General features: G+C 45.8%; 1 protein-coding gene across 4 annotated transcripts in view; it reads right to left on the reverse strand.

Annotated features, from left to right (window-relative positions):
• Positions 1 to 27,418, reverse strand: part of SPNS2 (SPNS lysolipid transporter 2, sphingosine-1-phosphate) — a 163,383-nt gene extending 135,965 nt beyond the window's left edge. For all 4 annotated transcript variants that reach the window (XM_054166681.1, XM_054166683.1, XM_054166680.1 and 1 more), the window contains exon 1: positions 26,996 to 27,418. In XM_054166681.1, the coding sequence (XP_054022656.1) occupies positions 26,996 to 27,290 (295 nt within the window). In that variant the 5' untranslated portion in view covers positions 27,291 to 27,418. The remainder of the gene's footprint in view (positions 1 to 26,995) is intronic.
• Positions 27,419 to 27,775: the final 357 nt, after the last annotated feature.

Raw genomic sequence — 27,775 nt, forward strand, 5'->3', positions numbered from 1 at the left:
ACTTAACAAGGCTTGAGCAAAGCAAAAGCATCTTTTCTACCATGCTTTTCACCCAGGAAGCACTGAGCAGTTATCATTTAGGCAGTTATCATTGAGGGCAGAGTTGTTTAAACGTGGGGGAAGGGACAGAGTGAGAGATGTAGATACATCTGAGCTCCTGCCTAATTGGTCACAACAGCCTAGAAAGAGACTCAAGCTCTCCATTTGGGGTTTGGAGCACAGCCCTGTGAGGAGAGACTGAGGGAGCTGGGGTTGCTTAGCCTGGAGAAGAGAAGGCTCAGAGGAGACCTTGTTGCTGTCTACAACTACCTGAAGGGAGGTTGTAGCCAGGTGGGGGTTTGGTCTCTTCTCCCAGGCAAACAGCACCAGAACAAGAGGACACAGTCTCGAGCTGCACCAGGGGAAGTTTAGGTTGGATGTTAGGAAGAAGTTCTTCACAGAAAGAGAGATTGGCCATTGGAATGTGCTGTCCAGGGAGGTGGTGGAGTCACCATCACTGGAGGTGTTTGGGAAGAGACTGGATGGGGTGCTTGGTGCCATGGTTGAGTTGATTAGATGGTGTTGGATGATGGGTTGGACTCAATGATCTTGAAGGTCTTTTCCAACCTGGTTTATTCTGTTCTATTCTAAGGAGCTTGGGTTTCCCCCCTTAACTATAAACAGTGAAAGGCTCTAATTTCTTAATCTTCTGCTCATGAAATGTGCATTAATTCCTTAATGACAGGTGCACCTCAGAGTCAGGACAGCTAATCACAAGATCAAGAGTTAACCACAGTGCAGAGCTCAGAGGAGCCCTCATCTTTTTCAAGGAAAGGCTTGGGAAGGTCCCACAAGTCAGTTCACAGTGAGTTGATAGCAAGAAAAAAGTCATTTCCTAAGAGCAGAAGTAATCATCCCTCTTTCCCTATGGCTTTGCATCTTGAGGCAGCATTCCCCAGGCTTTTTCAGAGGTGGCAGATGTTCAAAATCTTTTGCCTTTGTGGTTTGTTTCACATCTAATAAACATTAAGCTCATGTTACAGGGATTCCCTCATTTCCCTGGCTCCAAGTTTCTATGAAACCTCTAGCAAAACTATCTTTGAGAAGTCTTCCTTCCTCAAGTGCAGCCAAAGAAGTAAGGGCTGAGGGAAAGGAAGTCTAACCTGGAGAGAGACTGACTCAGAAGATACCCTCTGTTGAAAAGAAACTGCTTCCACTGCACTTCATGTCTGCCTTTACTGGAATTGCTGGAGGTTTTAGTTTGGCCAGTCCAGAGTGAGTTTCCTGTTTCAGACTGGCTGTGCCTTACAGATCTGAAGCCTGCCAGTGGCTTTAGACAGAATCACAGACTGCTAGGGGTTGGAAGGGACCTCTGGAGGCCATCTAGTCTATGCCCCCCATGCTAAAAGCAGGGTCATCAAGAGCAAATTGCACAGGACTATGTCCAGGTGGGTTTGGAATCTCTAAGGAGGAGGAGAGTCCACAACCCCTCTGGGCAGCCTGCTCCAGCTGCAGCAGCGAAGATGTTTTTTCCCCCCTTATGTTTAAGTGGAACCTCCTGGGTTCCAGTGTGCTCCTTGTCTAATCTCTGGGCAGCCCTGAAAAGAGCCCAGCCACATCCTCTCGGCCCCCACCCTTTAGATATTTGTAAGCATTGATAAGATCCCCTCTCAGTCTTCTCAAGGCTAAAAAGCCTAAGGTCTCTCAGCCTCTCCTCCTCAGAAAGTTGCTCTGGACCCCCCTGTAAAGAAGCAAATCAGCAGGATTACTCCACTGTCCCTTTAAACTCAGAAACATGTGCATTATCCCACATCAGATGCAACTTCCTGTTCATCAAGGCTGTCAGTCTTTTAGCAAGATACAAAACACCACACAGCTGTGGTGGAAAAGAAAAGAGCCCCAGCAAAATTTCTTGCACTGATGTTTAATAACCTGAAGTTTCATAGCTGGCCAATAAAACAGGGCTTTTAGAAGGGACAGTCCCTGACTCCCATTCCTGAGCTTAGGATGGTTTTGTGTGTGAAGCAGAAAACTGTTAGATCTTCAGAGATAATCAGGATTGGCCATGGGTGCTGCACAGAAAGGACTACCCCTGTGGAAAGCAAACAGTATTTATCTTTCCTTCCCTGCCCACATCCTACTTTTGCACAGAAGAACCTAAACAGCCAGAGAGCTGGGGTCAGGAAGAAAATGCTTAACCACTGAACTTGTACAGAACAACAAGAAAGCAAAGCTCCCATGGAAGGAACAACCTGTTGGAGTCCTGTGAATATGCTTTCAGACTGAATAGAGAAGAAAAGGGAAAGATCCATTTCAAAAGCAAAAGGCAACCCAGTTCTCTACCTGAACAGTAATCCACACTCTTTGGCCCTGCACTTCAGGACCTGTATTAAACACAGTCCTTTGAGAACATGCCAATCCTTTTGATCATTTATTCTTGACTTAGATGTTGAACAGACAATGAAACACCTTAATTGTGTGCCCATCAGAATGCTGCATAATATAGAAGGGGTGAAATAAATAAAACAGTGTTGGTCTAAGACAAAGGGGGGAAAAAAAAAACAACCCCAACCCTCAATGCTTTCAGATTATGGAGAGTAACTCAGAGAAGTATTGCAAAGTGCCCCTGCAGTCAGTGTATTTAAAGTAAAGGAGGATTCAGGAAGCACTGCAAACTCTGAGCACCAAAACTGCTGCTCTCAGATAAAGTGACTCTCAGATAATCTAAGAAACTCCTTGTCAAGCATTCTGCTGGGGAGGCTATACCCATTGTAGGTGGAGAGCAGATTTGAGATCTTGCACAAGCATGCCATGCCCAAAGCTTTTATTCCTTCTGCTCATGGCACTGGCTGGAATCCTGCCTGCCTCCAAGTCCCCACATGGTGTGCCAGATCCTTGCTGGAAAGCCAGGCTGTAGAGCAGGGCTATCTGCTGCTTATGTCAATCCCTCAGGGCTGAGCCAAGAGAAGTTTGGTCTGGATAGAAGTGCAGAGCACACCTTAGTACCGATACAGCTCACTACTGAACGTGGTTTAGCACTTACAGGTGGTAGGTGGATCCACAAGAGCCTGACAGGATAGATATGAGACCTACCATGGCAAGAAACTTTGTTTTCCACCAGGCAAACGCCAAGCTAGCGAGGGCACTTTCAAGTCAGTCCAAGAAGCAGACATGAATGCCACCCAAACTCCAGCAGATAGCTCTGTGCAGGTCTGAACAGGCACACCAGGTGTTCCCAGGAGGCACACACTTTACCCAGGGAGCTGCAGCATTCCTCCCCAACCTCCGCAGTGGGATGGTTTTCAGCTGGGGTCCCAGAAGTCGTTTACCCTCTTAAGCTGTTTCCCCTCGAGGTACTGAGGAATGGTGGAAATGAAAACAAGAGGAAAATTAATCTTTTCATTAATTTAGGAGGATGCAATCCATGACTCATAGCAAGCTTGTGTAAATAAATGGCATTGTTTAAATCTTATTTGTAATTATGCTTCAAGCCAGCGAGTTTCAAAGCTGCACTGAGAATATGGCATCCAACTGCCTAATTTATTGTTATTTTAAGCAGGTACTGTATGCCCAAATTCCCTTGGCAGATTGTATCTCAGCTTAAGTGTTTTGCTAGAGGTAATTTTCACGTGCTCATGACAGCAGCAATGAGAGGAAGGAAATCAAACAAAAGAGAATTCCATCTATCTTGTCCAATTTCTTCCTCTCACTGTGGCAAAGCTGAAAGAGATTCCTGCACGACTGCAGTCTGTGCACTCGCTGTGCTCAGCCTCCTTTGGCACTGAAGAGCAAAGGGAAGTGAGGAGGACCTAACACAAGTGGGGCACCTCTCCTGTGTGGACAGACTGAGAGAGTTGGGGCTTTTCAGTCTGGAAAGGAAAAGGCTCTGAGACCACCTTATTGAGGAGGAAGTTCTTCACCATGAGAGTAGTGAAGCCCTGGAATGGGTTGTCCAGGAAGGTGGTTGAGGCTCCATCCCTGGAGGTGCTTAAGACCAGGCTGGGTGAAGCTCTGGCCAGCCTGATCTAGTGTGGGGTGTCCCTGCCCATGGCAGGGGGGTTGGAACTAGATGATCCTTGTGGTCCCTTCCAGCCCTGACTGATACTATACTATACTACTATGATTGTGGCCTTCCAATATCTGAAGAGGGCTACAAGAAAGCTAGGGAGGGACCTTAGGATGTCAGGGGATAGGACTAGGGGGAAAGGAGCAAAACTAGAAGTGGGTAGATGCAGATTGGATGTTAGGAAGAAATTCTTCACCATGAGGGTGGTGAGAGACTGGAACAGGAAGCCCAGGGAGGTAGTGGAAGCCTCATCCCTGGAGGTTTTTTTAAGGCTGATGATCTTTGAGGTCTCTTCCAACCTTGGTGATTCTGTAAGGGCCCAGAGGAGGGATGCAGAACTTCAGGGATGCAGGTGTCAGAAATGACAAAGATGTTTGTCAAATGCAGGCATACTCCATCCTCTGCCTACCTTTGGGTTCTGGAGGGATTTTGTGTGTGTGTATGTAATTTCCCAGTCTTGTGTTGTCCTTAATACCACTTTTGGGGGGTGAGAAGAAAGAAAATGCCTCAGGCACATGGCCTTAGGATACTGCAAAAAAAGAAAAGACTGCATAAAACACCTCTAGGGAGAGGGATCCTGCTGTGTGCTGGAGGCATAATGCATCTCCAGTCAGCTAAATAGTGCAACAGAGAAGTGGAGAAGAGCTGCAAAAATTGCTTTGAAAACAAACAAACTAAAAAAGAGTTTTCCTACTGCCATCATCAGGTTTGCTTGTCAGATCAGATGTCTTCTTTTTGCTTGGGGTTTGTTCTCCATTCAAATGCAAAGGAAATGCTTGAAGAAAATTGCTAGTTCTGGTATTTACACCCTTCACATAGGCAGCTGGAGGGAGATTTCTGCTGTGGTGGGGCAACAGCAGCAACAAAACAGTCTGAACTTAATGGCACTCAGGCTGGAAGAGCTACTTAAACATCTCAGGCAAAAGATTTCTTGATTCCATGCTCTTCAATGAATTTTGTGCTTCTACGGTTTTTAAGTGCTTATCTTTTTACTCAAAGCTTAAAGGGAAATGGTCCCTTTCAGGGTAAAGATTATGATCATGAAATCATAGACTGGTTTGGGTTGGAAGGGACATCCAAAGGTCATCTAGTCCACAGCCCCTGCAGCGAGCAGGGCAGGACTGAAGGAAGGAGGTTAATGAAGGTAAATGGAGTCCTGAAAAGCCTTCTCCTTCAAAGCTGATGCTTCAGAAAGATGGGGACAGCTTGTTAGCAATGCCTGTTGTGACAGGCTGATGCTTTTAAATGAAGAGAGAGGAGGTTTAGACTAGATAGAAGGAAGGCATTTTTATGAGGTTGGTGAGACACTGGAACAAGTTAACCCAAAGAGGTGGTCGATGCCCTATCCCTGGAAACATTCCAGCTCAGGTTGTTTGGGGCTCTGAGCAACCTGATCTAGGTGAAGATATGCTGCTGCTGCAGGTGGCTGGGCTAGATGACCTTCAGAGATCCCTTCCAACCCAAACCTTCCTATGATTCTCCCCACTTTGGCAAGGCAAGGAAAAGCTCCACAGAAGGCAAATCCTTTTATAGTCACCAGTAGACAAATCTCTTGCTTTAGCTTCCCATCTGACAGCAGCACACAGCCTGCCTCACGCTGTAGCTTTAGAATGAAACAGAACCCATTTGACTCTTTAAGAAGTAGGAGCTGTGCTTGTTTACCCTTGTGATAGTTGGCACTCTCCTGAAAAACAGCTGCTACTGCAGTTCCCAAATGCTTTTAAGACTTAAGTCTTCTAAACCACATGTCTATGCAGAAAACCCCCCAACCAGGAGGAAACCAGGCTCCAAATTCAACACACAACTCCATCACGCCCATGAAGTTTCCTTGCAAACTCCAAAGGCTTGCTCATGATTGTGGCAATTCACATCCATAAGGTGCAAGTTTCCCCCAGACACCACCACCTCCTTTTTATTGCAGAGCAGTGATGATTCCCAACACAAAAAGCTTTCTCAGGCATAAGACTGTAAGGACACAGGTGAGTAGAGAGACAAATGAGAGAACACAAGGACACGCCACATTGTTTCTGTCCCTCTGACAGGTATCCTGATAGGATGAGAGCAAATGGCCTCAAGCTGTGCCAGGGGAGGTTTAGATTGGATATGAGGAACGGTTTCTTCCCCAACAGGGTTGTCAAGCCCTGGAAAAGGCTGCCTAGGAAGTGGTAAGTGATCATCCCTGGAGGTATTTAAGGGACTTGTAGATGTGGCGCTGAGGGATGTGGTGGACTTGGCTATGTTAACAGCTGGACTTGATCTCAAAGGTCTTTTCCAGCCTAAAGGGTTCCATGACTCTGTTGAGGACCCTCTTTTCCATGAAACAAGCCCTGCACCTGTAAAGCTAGAAGGAAATAAAATCCTCTGACTTTTGCTTTGCTACTAAAGTACTGCTGTGGCCCATCTGACCTGTTAAAGGACAAATCATTTGTCTGGGATTTTACCCCCACAAAAATGTAACTGCTTTATCTCTCTTATCTGATCAGCTGTGTTTCAGTACCTTTGCTTATCAGCTACCTGCCCTGCCCTGCTTGCTGCTTCTCCCCAAGTCACCTGCCAAAGCAACTACTTGTGTGGCCATGGCCACAGTTAGAGAGGAGCAAAAGCACCTGGAAAGGAAGGGGGAGGGGAAGGGGAGCCTGTAGCTTTGCTTTACTTGCTCTTCCCTGCAGAGCACAGTGACTAATTTGCCTTTCAAGACAAACTTAACAATGCTACCGCCTGCAAATATCCAAGGCAGCCTTCAGAAATGACCAAGCAAGTTATTCCAGGAGAAGGAATCTTTGTCTCCACTGCTCCAGCTAGATACAGACTAGCTCCAGAGCCTCCTAAAGCGTTTTGAGTTGCACCAATTTCCTGTTAAAGTCCTTCATGCTAACTGCTATGCTCTGAATTGTGTCATCAATTTCTGTCAATGTGCAGATATTTTAAGCCACCCATCATTACACTTTTTACTTAAAAGCCATTACCTTCCTTCTCCCTTTCAAGCACACATGCTCTTTGTGCTCTTCCTCCCAGCACGGGGAAAGATTCATGGCTTTATACACACTAACATCAGCTGCAAAGCAGAGGTGTGAAAGGAAATTGGGCATGCAAGTCAACTCATTCACAAATTAACTGCCTGTTCATTTGCAGGAGCACGGTGCTTTGCCACATCAGAAAGCACTTCCCAAACAAGAAGCAGCTAGGGGAGCACCAATGATTCTCTGGCAGCTGGAAAACAACTGGAGCAGGTAGATGAAAAGACACCTTTGTTTCTCTGAGAAGTCATTTCAGGATAGACCTCTTCTAGTTGCTGTTGTCAGTCTCCAAACACAAGGCAGGTATCTGCATCACCACCGACACTGTGATAGTAATAATAACTAAGCCACAGGACCACTGTGAGTATTGATTATTTGTGAGGAGTTCTTATGTGCCAGACAGCCTTGCTGTGCTAGGTGGGAAAGCAGAGCTACAGAGGCACCCCAGAGCACACAGCTCTGCAGGATGGACACTCTGGAACGTGAGCTGTCTGCGTTTCTCATGCACTCCTGCTCAAGTCCCCTGACATGACTGAGCATCCTTCTCCTTCCCCATTCTCTGTCCTGTCCTGTTTCCAGCACCACACACAAGGCTGCAGCAGGGTTACAGAGCACAGGGACTTCTGCAAGAGGAGCCACTCTTGTGGACCTTTGGACTGTGCAGTGATATAAACACCAATGTCCAAACCCTAACTTGAGTCTTCTGCTCCTTCTTCCATTTACCCTTTCTAACACAGGACAATAAGAGCACTAAAATCTTGATCTCAGTTGTACAGTACAAACACTTTGCAAACCCCCTGTATTCACACTAAAAGAGACTCCAGCCCAGTGCTTTCCCCTGTAAACTTCACATTACTCAACTTCAATCAAGACAGGGGTATCATTCCCCTTCTGAAACTTTTCAACCCTAAGTAAGCATTCCCCCTTCACAATCAAACATTCTCATACAAACTCACTGCTAAGGTTTCACAGCATGTTTGAAAGAGAAATGGTTGCAGCCTATCAAGCAAAGCACTTTGCTTAAATTACACAGTTTTCCTTCATAAAATGACAGAATGTGGTTTGCCTCCTTGATGTCCCAGGGTCTGTACTGAGGCCTGCAGAGATTTATAGATTTATAGTTTGGGGTTGAAGGGACCTTAAAGAATATCTAGTTCCAAGCCCCCTGCCATGGGCAGGGACATCTTCCACTAGGCTCAGGTTGCTCAAGACCTCATCTAACCTGGCCTTGAGCACCTCCAGGGAGGGGGCTGCAAGACTTCCCTGGGCAACCTGTTCCAGTGTCTCATCACCCTCACTGTAAAGACTTTCTTCCTCATACCTAGCCCACATTTGCCCTCTTTTGAGGCATCTTTGCTTCGAAGCAGCAAAGATGCACCACGCGTGCATCCTGCAAGCTGCCTAGAGCCAGCCTCCTGCTTCGTATGAAACAACACAGAACCCCCATTAATTTGTTCAGGAGCAGAGAACTGCTGAAGGCTGCCAACAGCAGAGAGATGCCCGTTACAGACCAGGAAGGGCCAGGGAAGGAATTGGTGCATAGAGGTATGGTGCAGGGGATGTCTGCGCTAAGCAGAGCTCCGTTCTCCCGACAGCCGCTGTTGTCACTCGGCTGTGCAGAGCACAGCACGACGCCGGCTTTAATTGCAATTCCTAACTGTAAGTGGAAATAATACATCATTAGTGCACATCCTGCACTTCCCCAGGCATTTCAGATTTGTCTAAGTATCATCCATGACTGCTTTAGTAAGCATCAAAACCCTGCTGAAGCAGAAAAGAAAACAGTATCTGGAGCTTAAAGCGTTCTTTGTGTCGGTCTCCATCCACAGGTTAGGTTACATCATGAGCCCTTCAAGACCTGAATAGTTGGGCTAATTGCATTTAGTTGTCATGCCCTCTTACTGGAGGAATCCATACTAAGGCTATGAGTGTGGCAACAGTTACAACACCACCACCAGGGGATGCCCAGAAGACCAAATTGACGTAAAAAACAAACAACAAACTCGAAGGTTTCATTTCTCAGGGCTCCTTAACAAACCCAACAACCAAACACCACCAAGATGATTGAAATTATGAAAACCAGATGAAAGCATAGCTCAGACCCATCTCTCCTTTCATCCTGGCATTTAAAGTGTTCAGACTCCTTAATAAATGGTATAATCTTTCACTTTATGACATAACAATTAAACAGCCTAAAATGAGAGGCAAGGTGATAGCTGAAACTCAAAGCATGCAGGTAATGCTTTCAGTCAGGCCAAAGGCTCACAGCAGCATCTGAACCTTGAATACTGTGTCCAGTTCTGGGCCCCTCAATTTAAGGAGGACATTGAGACTCTTGAATGTGTCCAGAGAAGGTCAATGAGGCTGGGGAGAGGCCTTGAGCACAAGCCTTATGAGGAGAGACTGAGGGAGCTGGGGTTGTTTAGCCTGGAGAAGAGGAGGCTCAGGAGAGACCTCATTGCTCTCTACAACTACCTGAAGGGAAGTTGTAGCCAGGAGGGGGTTGGTCTCTTCTCCCAGGCAACCAGCACCAGAACAAGTGGACACAGTCTCAAGCTGTGCCAGGGGAAGTTTAGGCTGGAGGTGAGGAGAAAGTTCTTCCCAGAGAGAGTTGTTGGCCATTGGAATGTGCTGCCCAGGGAGGTGGTGGAGTCCCCATCCCTGGAGGCGACTGGACGTGGCACTTGGTGTCATGGTCTAGTAGTCATGAGGTGTTGGGTGACAGGTTGGACTTGATGAGCTTTGAGGTCTTTTCCAACCCTATTGATTCTATGATTCTCTGATCCTCCTACTAGCTGACAGGAATCAAAAAGCAGAGCACATTATTTGGGAGGTCCTTGGATTTCCCATAGCAATTTCAGTCCTCCCTGAGAGGCAAGAGTCCCCTAACCTAGGTTAAGCAGAAAAAAAAGGAGTTTAAAACATTCAAAATTCCAGCTCAGAAAGAGAGGGCTGCCAGTGGCCAACATTTCTAAGGGCAAAATTACAGCATGTGGGAATTACAGATCTGCAGACACACCAGCAATTTGTGAGGAATTCAAGTCACCAGAAGCGATAAATTAGGACCACAATGCTAACAAAATTAGACACAGTCTCCTTTTAACCTCATCTCTATTTTTAAGGGTGCTCCTTTTTCTTTCCCTCCCCCTCTCCTTTCCCCCCCCCCCCCTTTTTTTTTTTTAAGGTTTTGTTTTGTTGTTAAAGTTTCCATGAAATCAGGTTGAGAGGAACTGTTTAGCAATGATGTTTCCCCCGTCATTTCCTCTTATTACCTTAGGATGTGCGAAATGATGCCCGTGCCCCTGTACGAGGAAGTTTCTCTCAACTCTTTAACAGCTTGACTGAGACACCCAGCAGGATGAAACTCAGCAGCAACAGGAAAATTTTCCTACTCTTTGCAAATATGCTGCTTGACAGGAGGCTGTCAGGTGTAGGATTTTATTTGAGGGTTTCCCTTGCATTCTACTGTATCTAGTTCTGGGCCTCTCAGTTTAGGAAAGATGTTGTGATGCTGGAAGCTGTCCAGAGAAGAGCAACAAAGCTGGGGAGGGGTTTGGAGCACAGCCCTGTGAGGGAGCTGGGGTTGCTTAGCCTGCAGAAGAGAAGGCTCAGGGGAGACCTTGTTGCTCTCTACAACTACATGCAGGGAGTTTGTAGCCAGGTGGGGGTTGGTCTCCTCTCCCAGGCAGCCAGCACCAGAACAAGAGGACACAGTCTCAAGCTGTGTGCCAGGGGTGGCTTAGGCTGGAGAAGTTCTTCATCAAAAGAGAGATTGGCCATTGGAATGGGCTGCCCAGGGAGGTGGTGGAGTCACCATCACTGGAGGGGTTTAGGAAGAGCCTGGATGGGGTGCTTGGTGCCATGGTTTAGTTGATTAGATGGTGTTGGGTGATAGGTTGGACTTGATGATCTCAAAGGTCTTTTCCAACCTGGTTAATTCTATTCTAGTCTAGTCTAGTCTAGTCTATTCTATTCTCTCTCTCCAGCTGAGGAAAAGGCAGCTCTTTCCCAATGTGACTCTTCCTCATCTACATGCCAAGAGACTGAAACTTGGAAAACCAAAACAACCAAGCTAATTTTCACACCCCCCATCCCCCTTCCACTCAATCACAATAAAAATCACACAACAGCATCTTTCAAACCAAGCCTGTTTGTCTTGATAATTACTCTAGCAGTCCAGTCTAAGCATGGCCTCTCAGCCCCCTTCTCCAAAGGAGAAACCAAAACCTGAAGGAGAGGGAGGAAACAGCTCATCTGCTGAACACAATGTTCGGAAACGTGAGGTGAACACTCCTCACCCCAGCAAGATGAATGTTCCCACACAAGCACAAAGAAAGGCTTCATATTTCATATATTTTTCTATTGTTTGAGCCTGCTTGGACAGAAGTAGCCACATTTAGCAGTCATCAATGGGAGATCTTTAGCAGCTAAAAAGATTAATGCTTATAGGGCTGCAAGAGGAGAAGCGAGAAGGTTGGTCTAGTCATGAGGTCTGCGGTGACAGGTTGGACTCCATGATCTTTGAGGTCTCTTCCAACCTTAGTGATACTGTGATACCCTGGTTCAGTTCCACCAGTGCTCCCTAATTCTGACACAGAGATCCACCCTTCCATGGGTACAGTTACCTCTATTGACACCCACAAGTGAGGTATGCAACAGCCACTGCCCACATGAAAACTTCACATGGAACCTATCCACAATGAGGGGGCTGCAGCAACAAACCCCAAAAGAACCCAAATGCCATGGTTTGCTGCTTAGTCTGGGCAGGGCTTTTAGGAAGCTCCACTGCACAGTGTTGTCTCAGTGATTTTCAATGACAGACAGTGAGAGGATACAAAGCCTGCGTGGAACCAAAGAATTCTGGATTGAAACAGGTGAATGCTTTGAGCTGTGAAACATTTAAGTGAGATGGCTTTGTGAGACAAGGAAACACCCCACAGGTAGTGATGGAGGCAGTGGGTTCAATTTTCCACACTGAAAAAGTGTTGGTTTGACTCCAAGGTGTTCATCAGAGAGTGAAAAGCATGGTGGAAGAACTTAGAATAGACTAGACTAGAATAGACCAGACTGGAAAAGACCTTTGAGATCATCGAGTCCAGCCTACCACCCAACACTATCTAATCAGCTAAACCGTGGCACCAAACACCCCATCCAATCTCTTCCTAAACACCTCCAGTGATGGTGACTCCACCACCTCCCTGGGCAGCACATCCCAATGGCCAATCTCTCTTTCTGTGAAGAACTTCTTCCTAACATCCAGCTTAAATCCCCTCTGGCACAGCTTGAGACTGTGTCCTCTTGTTCTGGTGCTGGTTGCCTGGTAGAAAAGACCAACCCCCACCTGGCTACAACCTTCCCTCAGGTAGTTGTAGAGAGAAATAAGGTCTCTCCTGAGCCTCCTCTTCTCCAGGCTAAGCAACCCCAGCTGACCTGGCAAGTCTCACAGCCTGATGGCCATTTCACACTCGTGTGCTGCAGCGCTTCCCTCCTGCTCAGCACAGCGCAGCTGCTGAGGCAGGTGTGTCTGGCACATCGGGTCCTGAATGGGGAAAAGGCAGCAGCCCTCTGCCCCAGAGAAGGCACAATGCCCAGAAAAATCTAAATAGAGGCAAGAGAGGCTTTGCCAACCTACAATGGGTTTCAAAGAGAAGTCTGCAGTGCTCCACAAGTGACTGCTACTGTCTTGCATGACTCAGCAGCCTTGCACAGCTATTGCTCGACACCAGTTGGGGGTGATTTGGGTTGCTGCCTTTCTTTATGCATTTAACAGAAATCTCAGTAACACTGCCCTTTCTAGCTTCCATTATGTACTCTGAAAGCACTCCTCAACTGGACCCTGTGAAAATATAAAGCAGGGAATTTATGGACAAAGACAAGCTTCAGAAGACTGGCAAAGGAATTAAGTGTCCTGAAAACTCCAAAGCAAGATAGAAGGAACAGGGAACACTTATCAGCAGAGGCTGTTGGCACACAAGGTCATCTCAGCAGCCAGCAATGGCAGGTGCAAGTGATGAAAGCAGTGTGCAGCTTCTAGAGGGACAGCTTTGGAACAGAGGAGCTCTTCTCCTCTGGGGCTGGTGCCACTGTTTTATTTGGTTACACACAAGCCTTGGGGGAGGGACAGAAGGAAAGAAAAAGGAAGAGTGAGGACCCTTCTAAGCACCCATGCTGAACTTAAAGGGCACATGCAGCTGCAGGCTCAGCAGCCAGGGTACTGAGCAGTGGTCCATGGCAAAATTACAGGGAATCAAACAGCTGACATGGCATGATCCTTCAGCAGACAAAAAATGCCTTGCTTTGCCCTCAGCTAACCACATGCTGCATAGCAATTTTGACTGGAAAGATGCTATCCCAGATTTAAAGGGAAACAAATCTGTTAGGAGAAATACATCACAGAGCAGAGGAGGCCAGAATCAGCATATCACCACCACACACAGAATGATGCTTTGTCCACAACATGTGCAGGTGCTGCACACCTTCAGCTTCCAACCAAGGCTTTTAGTACCTTGCTTTCTAGGAGCTGCCCAAAGACTCTCCTCTAACCATACCTTGCAACCTTAAAGCACCCAAAGTGTGCTCTCACTTCCCTCTAGCCCTGAAATCTTGCAGAAGCTTCCTGAGACTGCTTCTTTAAAGGACCAAACAATTCAGTTTCTATTACATTTTAGGTTAAAAGGGGGGCGGGGAACCCACAACAACAAACAAAATATACACCAGAGGCCAGGATCAGGTTGTCCAGATTAAGCCCCAGAATATCACTAAAGAAAATTGTTCTTGTTGAGGCATTTAGGTGTGGAGGTTTTTTTTGAACCTACCTTAAAATTGTCATGACACTACCTACCAGAGTCAAAAATCACACTTTCAAAATGACATGTATTAATATCTAAAGTGTGTAATTGTAAAGGGGCAGACATATCATACAAACATCATGCTTGCAGAAACCTGGCTTTTAAAGCAGAAGCTTTCTGCAGGACTGTAGGCCTCCTGTCTTCAGTCCCCCACTACTAGCAAAGGCAACTGGAATCCACATGTTGGAGTGGGAGCTGCAGACAGTGATCTTCTATATTATGTCAATGGCATTAAGAAAGAAAAGGGAAAAGGCAAACTATCCTCCTGCAGAACAAAAGAACCCCTGAAATCAGTGAGAAAACTGTGCTGCTGAATTTTTCTTCTTAACAGCTTCCTTCACTAGAGGCAAACTTGTGCAAGCAAAGGGTTTTAGGTATTTGTTTGGATGTCCCCTGAAGTGCTGGATAGTATTGGGTTTGCCAGCCCAGAGTATGGTTGGTGATATTTACCAGTATCTTAAGCAGTGATTTAAATCTACTAACTGGTGATGTCTGCACCATGACTGATCCTGCCTGCTGTCTTCTGCCAGTCTCTGCACAGAGCAGAGGCTGAAAGTCCATAACTACCCAGATAAATCAAACTCTCCCACTCCTGCTTTTGTTCTATACACACAAACCTCTTCACAGAATCACCAAGGTTGGAAGAGACCTCAAAGATCATCAAGTCCAACCTGTCACCCAACACCTCATGACTAAACCATGGCATCAAGTGCCACGTCCAATCCCCTCGTGAACACCTCCAGGGATGGTGACTCCACCACCTCCCTGGGTAGCACATTCCAATGGCCAACAACTCTCTCTGTGAAGAACTTTCTCCTCACCTCCAGCCCAAACCTCCCCTGGTGCAGCTTGAGACTGTGTCCTCTTGTTCTGGTGCTAGTTGCCTGGGAGAAGAGACCAACTCCCTCCTGGCTACAACCTCCCTTCAGGCAGCAATGAGGTCTCCCCTGAGCCTCTGGCTACACATAGCAACAGTGTAGGCAACCTCCCCCACTCAGGACTTGAAGCCATGCCTGCTTCAGTTGCACAAGTCTTGGAGTGAATAAAATCAAATGTCTTCAGGTTACAAAGCCCAGTAATTCCTAAATGGTGATGAACATTGCTCCTATTCCCACTGAAAACGTGTAAGGGGATGGCATAATAGAGCTTGACTAAATGTTTAAATCAAGATGTTAAAACCTGATTCAAGTTATACTGCATGTGCTTACAGCCAGAAACCTCCAGCCAGCCACTCACATCGCTTGTGTTTTTATTCTAACTTCATCTCCACTGCTAATTTATTCTTGTTAAGTGGCTCTCAGCAATGCAAGTGATTTAAATGGACACTTGTGAGGCAAATGTAAGCTTGCAATGATGTAGAGTTTGACATTTATACCATTCTATATTTCTGAACATAAGAGGACTACAGAAGCATTGCTAATTTTGAGACACTTCCAGATGAGGGAAAGGAAGTTTAACAAGAACAATGAAATGTGAAGTAAAAGTGATTTACCTCTCTCCTTCAGTTACTGATGCAATCCTTCTTGATCCACAACCCCAAAACCTGTTAATTTTGGTAGCTTTGGAAGAACCTAAAGTACACCCACAGCACCTTGAGCAGCTGCCAAAACTGTGCCTTAATATCAGATGCACCTTAGCACACCTTTAAGCACAGAGGTAATTTTAACCCTACTTGGAAAAATGGTTTAGCTGCGAAGAACTTTACTGAAGCATGACATGAGAGGCAAAGAATCTCTGGAAAGGGCACTGAGCAGCCACTCAAACATGTTCTCACTAGAAATAAGCTCCAAGCAGTGCAGCAGTTCTCCCTGCATCACATCTGTATCTTCTGGGACATCCTGGGTCACTACTCCAGTGCCTACAACCCTCTCGACTGCAGGGCATGACCCAAAACTCATTTCAGTAGTGAAAGTCCTACCCAATTTCATGGGTGTTAAAGCACAAATGAAATGCTGCACTAGCTTCCAAACCTGGTCACACATAACTGGTCAAAGATCCAAGCTTAGAACAGAATTGGAAGCAATATCCATTTATGCCAAGCTGGAATTTGCCAACATGTAAGCGGTACAAATTGCCACCACCTAAAAAATACATGTTTTACAAAGGAAACAGCAAGTGACCCTCAATTTTAGCAGTTCTACCAAGGCCCTGCTGTAATGAAATAGGCAAGCAGAGGAAACTCATTAATTTTATTGCCTTTTCAGCACTTCTGCACAGTTCACAGTGCACCACTTGAGCCAGCAAGCACGCAGCGGCTAGGGAAGAGCTGCAAAGTGCTCGTGAGCATCCAGCACCTGCATCCTATAAAAAGCAGATTAAATTAACAGAGAGGTAAATGAAATAAACTGTGCTTATTCCCTCAACAACTAATAAATGCTGCTGAGGAGAAGAGGCAAGGAAAGGGCAGAAGATACATCCTCTGTGTTTGAAGTTCTAGTGGGTGAGGGGCTAAGCTTTGGGCAGAACTAGCACCCAACCACCTCACCTTCTGTCCAGTGACTCAGGGTTTTTCATTAGGGATTGTGTAATTGCTTATGCAGGACGAATAGAATAGAATAGAATAGAATAGAATAGAATAGAATAGAATAGAATAGAATAAGAATAGAATAAGATAGAATAAAATAGAATAAAATAGAATAAAATAGAATAAAATAGAATAAAATAGAATAAAATAGAATAAAATAGAATAGAATTAGAATAGAATAAAATAGAATAGAATTAGAATAGAATAGAATAGAATTAGAATAGAATAGAATTAGAATAGAATAGAATAAGAATAAGAATAGAATAGAATAGAATAGAATAGAATAGAATAGAATAGAACAGAATCGAATCGAATCGAATAGAATCGAATAGAATAGAATAACCAGGTTGGAAGAGACCTTCAAGATCATCGTGTCCAACCCATCATCCAACACCACCTAATCAACTAAACCATGCAACCAAGCACCCCATCAAGTCTCCTCCCGAACACCTCCAGTGATAGTGACTCCACTGGATTCCTCTTCTTTAGAGAGAGAAAATAATAATAACAATCATCATCATCATCTCCCTTGTCTTAAAATTAGTCAGGAATAAAACACACACACACACTTTTTAGTGCCCCAAACATCACAGCTTAACTGATCAACAGAAGCTCAGGAATTTCAGCCCATTGATGTTGCAGTCAAAAAAAAAATCAATGACTAAAAACCACCACCTCAGTATTTCCCATATCTTGTTACAGGAGAGTCATGATGGAGAAATCAATGTTTGCCCTCCCAAGCCCTATTACTCAGGTACCTTGTTTGGTACTTCAGAGTTACAAATTCCTCCACAACTGCCAAGTAAATAAAAAGCCTCCTTTCCTAACACATCATTTTTTGTCTTTCCCCTTTCTCTTCCCTGTCAGAGGAGGAACTAACACAACAGAGACAGAGCTGATCAGGAGCTGTCAGTTTTAATCACAGCTCTGTAGCTGTCAGTCACTGCTGGCCCTTGGGTATTTTGTTTCCTGAATATATAAAAGATTGCTATCCTGAAAGTTAGTCAGCATCTCTGGCTGCTAGCTGGAAATAACAAGACTATTATAAATGCCTTAACATTAGTAGAGCAGCAGCAGGATTTCAGTTCTAATAGCTTAACACACACACATACACACATGCCATGACCACTCTTTATGAACCACACTGCTGCTTTAGAAATCAGGTTCCCTCGTTGCATAGTTTGTTTCCTACCTCAGTCAGCATTTATTAATAGTGTTGCAATTCCATATTAATTATTATTTAGCACTCAGAGGATGTCCAGAACTGTACAAAATGAGTCCTTGTGCCTAAGCAGCCCGGAGTGTGTCCCATAACCAACAAACATTTCCCACACCAACCTGCTCAGTCACTAAAGCCTGGGCAGCAATGTAACTTGGCCAGCTGAGGTCACATCATGCACTTGAACTTGTGCTGCTTGGGACAGCCAAGCCACAGTGGGTCTAGCTGGGAGAAAGGTTACATGTACAAGCCTGTTGGGGAAAGTGCTCAACGCTAAAGGCCAAGTTTAAATGAGAATCCAGTGTCTTGAACATTCCTTGGACCCTAGCAGGACATTCTCTACTATGAGAGCGGTGGAACAGGCTGCCCAGGGAGGTGGTGGAGTCCCCCATCCGTGGAGATATTTCAAGGCAAGGCTTGATGCAGCTCTGAGCAACCTGTTGGTGATTCACAGGTTGCATGGTGTTGGAAGAGAGCCTCAAAGGTCATCTTGTCCAACCGACCTGCAGTAAGCAGGGACACCTCCAACTAGATCAGGCTGCCCAGGGCCACAGGTATGTCCCTGCTTCCTGCAGGGGAAATAGATTAGATGACCTTTAGAGGTCCTTTCCAACCCAATGCATTCTATCATTCCACCTTATAGGAAAAAAACAATCCTGTCACAGTCTCACATATTCAAATGAAAAGCTGCACCTCCCACACTGCACACCTGGTAGAAGAATGTGCTAAAGCAGCTATATATGCCAGCAGAAATGCAAGATGTCCAAGGTCATTGCTACCACCCAGGCACAAATCATGAAACAGAGAGGTGACAGACAGTGAGATAGGAAAATTGCACACCAAAAACAAGGCAAGACCCACCCCTCCAACCCCCCAGCCCTATCAGATTTGTACTGCTCTGTTGGTGTGCTCTCCCAAAGGATCACTTCTCTGCAATGAGAATATGCAGAGTGCAGATCACAGGACAGCCATATGGAACCAAAGTTAACCTTGGGCTAGGCTTAATTCAAGCCCTGCAGGCTCCACACAGATAGGAGTCCTGTCAGCTCTGTCAGTTCACCCACTCCTGTTGTCTTCTGTGTTGCCAAGAACACAGGGCTCACGTTCTGAGGCAATAATGACATGTTTCGAGCACAACTGAAGAGAATGGGAAGTTATGAAACAAACAATTAGCTGTGTTCTGTAATTTACATAATTATTGGCAGCAGCCTGAACAAGGAGCAGAATGGATTACTGCACTTTTGGTTCAATGCAGCCTTAAAATAAATAAATAAATAAAGCACAAAACAAAAACCAACACAAAAAAAACAACAACCCACAAAACCATCATCACATGCCAAGGTCTGAAAGGATTTTCATTCCAGCATGAGGTTCTCTCATTCTGCCAGCCAAGCTCCAAGCTGCTACTGCAGCTATTCTCCAGATACACCCAAATCTTTTCCCTCTTGCTGTTCTGCTCAGCCACTGCAGCTGCTGGCCACCAAGAGAAAGAGAGGGAAAAGTTCCTTAAAAGCTTGTGGGAGGCAATGTTGTTCACCAGCAACACAACCTTGGTGTGTTCATGTTGATAAAGCCTGAATTTAGGTCTGGCAAAGTATAAAGGTGAATTTTTGTTCTGGATTTCTCTTTTTTAATTTCAGCTAGAATTGCTCTATGATTTCAGCTGTGGTAGAAGATCAACAGTTCTGGTGAAGGATGATTGGTATTTATCCCCCTCAAAACCAGAAGTATAGAATAGGTGGGAGCAGCTACGTTGCTCCCATTGCTGTCTAGAAGGATCAGCCTGGCAGAAGAACCTCTCTGGCTTACTCTGGCAGTTTATATTTTGAGAGATAACGCAGTAATTGCCAGCCATGTCTTGTGTGGAGGCCAGCATGAAGCACACAGCAACATTAAGACTGAAAAGAGACCACCAGAGAGTCCTGGATCTACAAGACCCTTCCAAAAGAAACTGGCAACGTGTCCACAGAAATGACCTCAAAAGCGGAGGGTTCTGCATCCTCTCAGCCACGCAGGATCCCTCACATTCTCTCCTTCCTGATTACTTAAACTGTTGTAGAACCAGAAGGATGGAAATGAGTGTTCCCTCCCTTTCACTTCCTTTCCCTGCAACCCTACAGAAATAGCTGGGTTACATAAGGCAGAAACACCCACAAAACAACAATGAAAACAGATGTGTCCAAATAAAAAGGGGGGAGCAATGTGTATGAGATGCTCATTGTGCATGTCAGTTCTAACTAAAGCACTCATCCAGGCTATGAATAGAGTGGTGACTATTTTAATAGTGCCAAACTCAAAAGGAGGTTCTAGTAGTTAGGATCTCAGAACTGTGGGCTTGTGCTTGGGTGTTTTTTTTTTTTGGCTGAGCTTTTTTTAGCTTCCAGTTTGGTTTTGGTTTGGGTTTCTGCCTGTGCATGTTTCACATTTGCTTCTTGGCTTTCAGGCTGGTGAATCAAAAAAGCAGTTTTCAAGAAAGGGCCGTGCCAAATTCTGTAACCAAACTTCTCTGGAAGCCACCAGGAGTTGTTCACCTCACTTATACCTCTCTGGCCTCTGAGCCTAAGCCCATTTTGCTCAACTCCCGTTGAGTTCCACGGCTCCATAAGCATTTCACAGGCCCTTTGTAGAACTCCTTTTGAACACACATCATTTTTTCTAGAACACTCATCACCCTACATTCCTAGTGACAGTTTCCAGAAAGCTCTCTACCAGCAGATGGACATCATCCTCCATCATCCATTTCCAAAAGACAACTTCATGCTTTCTTCTGGAATGCTCATCAGGTTTGGTAGATGTTGTCTGCAAACGTTTGCTGCAAGCTACCATTGCCTTCCCTCGAATCCCTCCCTGCTCTTTGGCTAGGCTGCCCCCAAACAAGTCCTAAGTGCTGAGCTCCTAGGGCTCCTTACAGTAACCAACACTTTCTCTTATTTCCTTCAGACTCTCCCACCCACAGCAGATAGATCTCTGATAAGTCTTGATAAACAAGGGCTGTAAGCACCACCTGGTGCAGCAGAAGAAGCTGCACAATGATGTCCTGGTCTAGAATAGGCATAAAGCAATGATGGTGCAAACAAGCTACTCAGCAAGAGTTCTCATCTCTGAATGTCTTCATTTCTATCTATAAAACAAAACTATGCTTTCCCATTGAATCTCCTGAATAGATACCATGAAGCTTTCTTAATGGTCAGGAGCCTCAAAGCTTTAAAAGCTTTGTTTGATTCAGGTGACACATGAGAACATCTTTCAGCCACAAGATCTTCAGCACCTGGAAGCCCAAACAAGAGCTATGGGATTCCATATTTGGGGGAAAAGTCACCAGCTCTTAGCAGCAGCTGCTGAACTTAGCAGCCTACCACATGACCTAATCAGCAGCTTGTTTGCTTCTGATGTACAGCGTACCAGAGGGAATAAAGAATGATAAATGGGAACAACTCAACCCAAGCTGACTGATGGAATCTGGCCCTATTACAGCTTGCTATGGTATTAGGAAAGTCCTAAAGGAATTACTACAGAATTCCCACACTTCTGACCAGAGAAGCGTCTGATATTGACAGTCTGAGAGATCAAGGGACTAGTAAGATCATCATATTATTCTCTAAGAACACACTCAATATTTATGAGGATCTTAACTCCACGTAATAAAGGCCACATTCACTGACTGGGATGACTTGGATGCTTTGGGGATAAAATTAATCAACATGCATGAAAGAGGATCTCGGAGTCAAACAGGAAAATCTGCACATAATAACAAAGATAGTAACTATCTGGCAAACCTACATCACAAGGAAGAAAAATGCTATGATTAAACATAATAAGTCCTCACTTGAAATGTAAAATACTCTGGAACAAATCCCACCAACTGGCCTAAGAAGCAGCAACCAGGAAGCAGCTGACTATGCAATAAAGCCATCACTCAAGGAAAACACCACGTTGGAGAGCTAGGTGCTACTACACAGCCCCCACCCCCATGCTGCAGAATGCTTTCTAACACCTGCTTTGGAAGTGAATGAGGTTCAGTGCTTCTAGCTTCTGCTCACAGTGAAGTGCTTCTTGCATTGTGTGCCAGCAACAGGCACCTATTGTCCAAGCAAAACACTGTCATCCTCTTGGCACCCCTCACAAGCGTGAGCTGGTGGCACTGCTGGCTCAAGTAGGTTCTGCCAATATGATTGCCTATTATTTTCCTAACATTACTCTCCTTCCACAGCTGAGCCCTAGGTTGGGATTAGCCCAACAAGGGACAAAAGATATGAAGAGCTTGCACTGCCACTTAATGGTTTCCTCTTTGTAACTACTGAGCATAGCCTTGTTACAATGGGGAGCAGGGCCTCCCTTTACCCCGTTGCACACATGGGACCTCAGACAGCGTGAAGATCATTCACCAGGAAGCATTACTATCCCAAATGTGAGCTCACAAGTGAAAATAAGCAGTTTGGGCTCTTAACCTCTTGAGTGTCTTTGCACTTGAGAGTTAGTGTTGAACCTTTCCTAACCCTTCAGATGCAGCTTGCACTATGAAGTTTTAAACTTGACTTTCAGCTTTCCATAACCATTTGCATGTGCGTATCTTCAAAGAATGAGATTTGATTTGCAACTATGTGTTGTAATGAGAAGCTAATTAACACAAATGTAGTCATTAGCAAGTTACAGGACAAAAACAGCAGACCAAAGCCTTTGGCATACTGCGTCACAGGGATGGAGAACCTCAAGGATGAGCTAACAACAGCCAAGACTGCCAGTAACTACGTTACCGCTGGCACATTGCCAACACTCTACAGCTCTGTTTCCCCTCCTGGAGTGGGACAGTAAGACTCATTTACTTTGCTGGGTAGCTCTCCATCTTAATTAAATCATTACCTTTAAGTTAAAGGCGCTACAGAAACGCCAGGAAGCAGTGTTTGAATTAGAGGGTAGAGGTGACACTCTAATGAAGCAAGACTATTTTCATCGTCAACAGCCAGGCATAGTAGAAGGTCATCCATGGCATAATTGTGAAACCACATTCCAAGCTTCTGAAGGCAAGAAGACTTTTCCCAAAACTTCATTAAAGGAAGCAGGTAAGTCCCAGTATCACCAGATGGCTGAAAGGCTGTCGTTTCACAGGTAATCTGCAATGGTTGCGCTACTGCTTGTTTTCCCTTTTCCCAGCTCCTTGCTTTCCTAACAGCAGCAAAACACACAGCTCTTGAAAGAATGCTTTTTCCACAGGCAACTGTTTTCAGTATGATCAAAGACCTATTAAGAAAATTGCAGAGGATCATTTTCCTTCAAGTCAGTAACATCCAGCACAGAGTTTTCAAGCTTTTCTTTAGCAGAGCCACAGGAGAGGCACTCCCACTATTTTTGGCTGGGACAGCTTCTCCCAAACAAAAGGATATTTAACTTTCCCCATACACACTGGAAATTTCCTGCTCTGGGTAAACTTAATGACTTTATTGACACGTCCACTACTACTGTGCAGGCTTTTCATTTTTAAAGTGTTGGGGGGGGAAAAACCAACACTATTCTTAAACTGTATGAAGCAGAGCAGTCCCTAGTGGAGGCCCAGTCCCATTGTGTCTTCCCAAAACAGCTTCAACTTCGTGTCAGGTGTGAAGCTGTGCAAGTCCTGTATCTCCAAAACTACACTCAACTTGTGTCCTGGAATGTCCCAGCTACCAAAAGGCACATCCCATCCTAAATTCATTCAGTCCATGCTGGTAAGTCATTAAACCAAAACTAAGCAAACAGGCAGCTACTTCCTTGTTTGTTGCACCTGAAAATTACCCTAGGACAACACATTAAGCACAGCTTTTGTATCCTGAGTGTAAACACCAAGAAACACCACATTTGCTGTTTACTTTTTAGCAATGCATAAGAATTTACTTCTACGAGCAAGATCATAGAATCAATCAGGGTTGGAAGGGACCACAAGGATCATCTAGTTCCAAACCCCCTGCCATAGGCAGGGACGCCTCACACTAGATCAGGCTGGCCAGAGCCTCATCCAGCCTGGGCTTAAACACCTCCAGAGATGGGGCCTCAACCACCTCCCTGGACAACCCATTCCAGGGCTTCACCACCCTCACAGTGAAGAACTTCCTCCTCACATCCAGCCTGAATCTCCCCACCTCCAGCTCCATTCCATTCCCCCTAGTCCTATCACTACCTGAGATCCTGAGAAGTCCCTCCCCAGCCTTCTTGTAGACCCCCTTCAGATACTGGAAAGCCACAATAAAGGTCACCTCAGAGCCTTCTTTTCTCCAGACTGAAGATGTGCTGTAGGAGAGGCCAGCCTGGTCCTTTCTATTACATAAGATCCCCTTGCATTGGCTGGATGCATATTACCTAGCTTCTGTGTGATTAAGTTGGAAAGCAGTGGAAGATACCCAGGGAATTACATTTTTTTTCCCTAGAAGCTAAATATATACTTATTATATATGCGCACACACACACTAAATATATGCTTGCTTTTTTTATATACTTCCATTTGTGACCAGCAAGACCAAAAGGATTGCAAGCAAGCTTTCAAGCCAGCTAGGAGATGTACTAGTAGTATCATGCCCATACAAACAGGATTCTCTGTTTGCTTGTGTCCCTCTGTCAGCTGCCTGCTAATCGCTCTCGAGTTCACTGACCTGCTTTTGGCTAGATTTGACAGCAGGAAGAAGTCCCAAAGCTCCCAACACTTTCATTAGGAGAATAAATAAATAAATAAATGGTTGGCTAGGCTCTTATAAGACAAAAAGAGAGAGGTTAATGACAAAGGTCAAGTCTCATTTGACGTCAGAGAGCCCACAGGAGGGATCACCCTAAAGACAAAAATCCTCAGGAACCAGTTTCCATCGGCATTGCTGCTCTCCTAACACTTGTTTCAAACACAGCTGGAACCAGGAATTAATTCCAGTTCTCACAACAGTTCACTGGCCTTAGGTAAATCATAACTTCTGATGCTACTTCCCCTGTCATAATGTGGCTAGTGTAAAACTCCCTTATTACGTTGCTGCAACAATTCCTATTTGAAATGCACTTTGAAGGTCTGAAGAGTTGTGTTCACTAATTATTACCTGTCTTGAGACATGAGCTGAATATGCAAAGTGCTTGCTTGATTCATATGCAAGTGCACGTCACATAAACATGTGGTATGCACTAAGACACAAAGTATAAGATGGCTTTTAGACAAGACTTCATAATAAATCAGTTCTGAGCTCAAAACACATCATTGTGATTGCCATGACTCTTCTCTTCCACTGGATTTTAATTCTGCCTTGTTATGGATTAGTGGTTTACAAAACATCAGCTTGAAAACTAAACACTAAGTGACAGAGGACAAAACCAGCATGCAGAATTCGCTTCTGCCCCCAAAGGAAAGTCTGATGTCTGAGATCTTAAACTTCTGACAGCAAACTGAATGCTAACAGAGAAGTTCTACAGGGTAGTTATCGAGCACCATAAAACCAGAGATTATCCTAAAAAAATCCTGGCAATCACAGGATTGGCAGTTCTGTATCACAGGAGGCAGGCATTTTTATCCTCTCTTTGGCCAGGCACTTCCCAGCCTTCCCCAGAAATAAAGATGCTTCTTGCTTCCTTTGCCAGAGCACCCCATACATTCTGTTCTTGCAGGCAGAAAAGTCAGATGACAAAGGTCTGGCTGAAAGTACTACAGCAAATGCAGGAACAAAATAGTGATTTTAAACAGAGAAAGAGGAAGGGGGAGGCTGGATGTGTGCATGGGGTGGGGGGTAATAGCTCCCTGCAAAGGAAACTTTCCATGCATTAAAGGAAAATGGTGCTTTTATTAAAGGGATTCCGATTTGAGGGTGAGGAAGCAAACTACAATTTCCTTCCATAACAACAGATCAACCACGTATCTTCCAAGCTTCTTCCTGCAGCACACTGACTACCAACCAAGTCCTCAACACTTTCCAGTACTGGCCTTTACATTTCCTGAAGGAGTAAACCCTGTCTAAAAAGAATAATAATAATAAAGCAGCCACCAAAGCATCAGCTAAATTTTAGCTCTAATCCTCCCCATCTCCCTGCCTCAGACAAAACAAAGCAAACCTGCCCGGTTTATTCTGACAGCAGTGACAGGATTTACGTCCCTTGCACTCTGTTACTGCCCTACAAACATACATTATTTTAATGCAGTATAAACAAATACCTGATTTGCTTAACAGCACATTGAGCTCCAGTGATTAAAACATGTATATGCATGGGGCAAGATTTATACATGCACAGACCTCCCTTTATAAGCTCGGAAGATAAAATTATCGGTATTGCCAAACACCGAATATGTATTATATTCTAATTACATAAGACAGTTGAATACTAACAAGCCTGCTTCATTTCTAATTAGAAAAAAGTTCAGTAATCATCTTCCTGCCTGCTGTTATTGCCTGACAAGAATAAATGAGGAGTCCCCTCTAGGGACTGCACAGTAAACATCCTAAAAACACATTTGTTCCGGGGCAGAGCTTCGTAGTAGTAGTGACTGAGGCAGCTAGAGGCTTTCACCCGGTACAGCTGGTAAAACACACCCGTCAGGGAGTGCATGATTTTAAAAGCTTTACCTCCAGAAGCCAGACGCTCGGCAAAGTGCAATGCAGCTGCCTGGCTGCTCCTCTGCGCATCGCCCCACCGCCAGCCCGCACAAGCTAGCAGGCAGCTTGCTGTCACCTACTTGTGAGTTCTGCAGGGAAGGGACCCTCCTTGGCAAAGGACGGAAGGACAACCTGGCTTTTCAGGTTGGAGGGATTCAGCAGAGACAATGCAAAGGTGATTTGCTTCAGTGTGATTTTTACCAAAGGGATGGATGGCAGTGTCTCCGTTTCCCTCAATTCACAGAATCACAGAATTCTATGAAATGGAAAAGATTTCTAAGATCATCGAGTCCAACCATCAACCTAACACCACCGTGGCCATTAAACCATGTCCTGAAGTGCCATGCCCACACGTTTTTGGAACACTTCCAGGGACGGTGACTCCAGTTCACAGCAGCACCTACACCTGTCACCTACACTAGGCTGTTCAGCTCAATAAGGCTTCTGCCATCAGCCCACAACCCCCCATAGAGTAACCCCCAGCATCAATCCCCTCTAACAGACACCACCACACATTTACTCCACCATCAAAGCCGTGACAAACAAAGGACATCTCTGACTTGCAATCAAAATGGGACAAACAGAACAATACCCGAGGGTCTGCACAATGGACCACACCACATCCCTTTTTCCACCGCTTGTAACTCCAACCCGGGCACGGTTCCTCCCGCTGCCTCCCGCCGCCGCCGTCCCGGAGGCGGGAGGCAGCGGGGAGAACCGTGCCCGGGGCAAAGGTTTGATCCCAATCCCTCACCTGCCACCGTGTACCGGTCCAGGTAGTTGAGCACGTTGCCCACGCTGAGAATACCGGCGGCTGCCACCCGGGCGCGGCCGAGACCCGGTGCTTTAGGGCGAGCACCCGGGCGCTCCGAATGTTTGCCGGTTGCCGGCGGGTTCATTCTGCCCGACAAGGTTTGCACCTCTCCTTCCGTTCCCCGTCCGCAGCAACCCCGTTCACCGTCCTCCTCCTCCTCTTCGTCACCGGCACGGAGCCGCCCGCCACAACCCGGGCTACTGCCGGAGGAACCGTCGCTTTCCAGGCACATCATGTACTAATGGGGAGGCAACCGCAGTGTGCAAAGAACCGGGTGCGGAGTGACCGCCGGTAAGAGCGTTCAGCGCCGCATCCCGCTCCAGCCGCTGCCTGCGGGACCCGCCGCCGCCGCCTCCTCTGACAGCTGCCCCGGGCGGGGCGGAGCCGAACGCAAGATCCGCCTCCCCCACACCCCCCCCCCCGTGCGCGCCCCCGTGCGCTCCTCCAGCGGATGCGCGCACCCCTGAGCGGGCCCCGCCCCAACGGCCGCCGCGCGTTCCCTGTCGTAGGCGGCGGTACTCTGCCTAGCTCAGGCCGCCCGTGCTGAAACGGAAGGGGCTGGTGGCAGAATCCTTTAGGTTGTGAAAGGTCTTCAAGATCCTCGAGTCCAACCGTGACCTAACTCTACAAAGCATGGTGCTAAACCATGGCTCGCAGAGAGCCACTGAATGCAGTAGCTTGGAAGAGACCATTAAAGGTCATCTTGTCCGACCACCGCAG

This window comes from Dryobates pubescens, chromosome 13, assembly GCF_014839835.1.
Source record: "Dryobates pubescens isolate bDryPub1 chromosome 13, bDryPub1.pri, whole genome shotgun sequence".
Taxonomy (NCBI): domain Eukaryota; kingdom Metazoa; phylum Chordata; class Aves; order Piciformes; family Picidae; genus Dryobates; species Dryobates pubescens.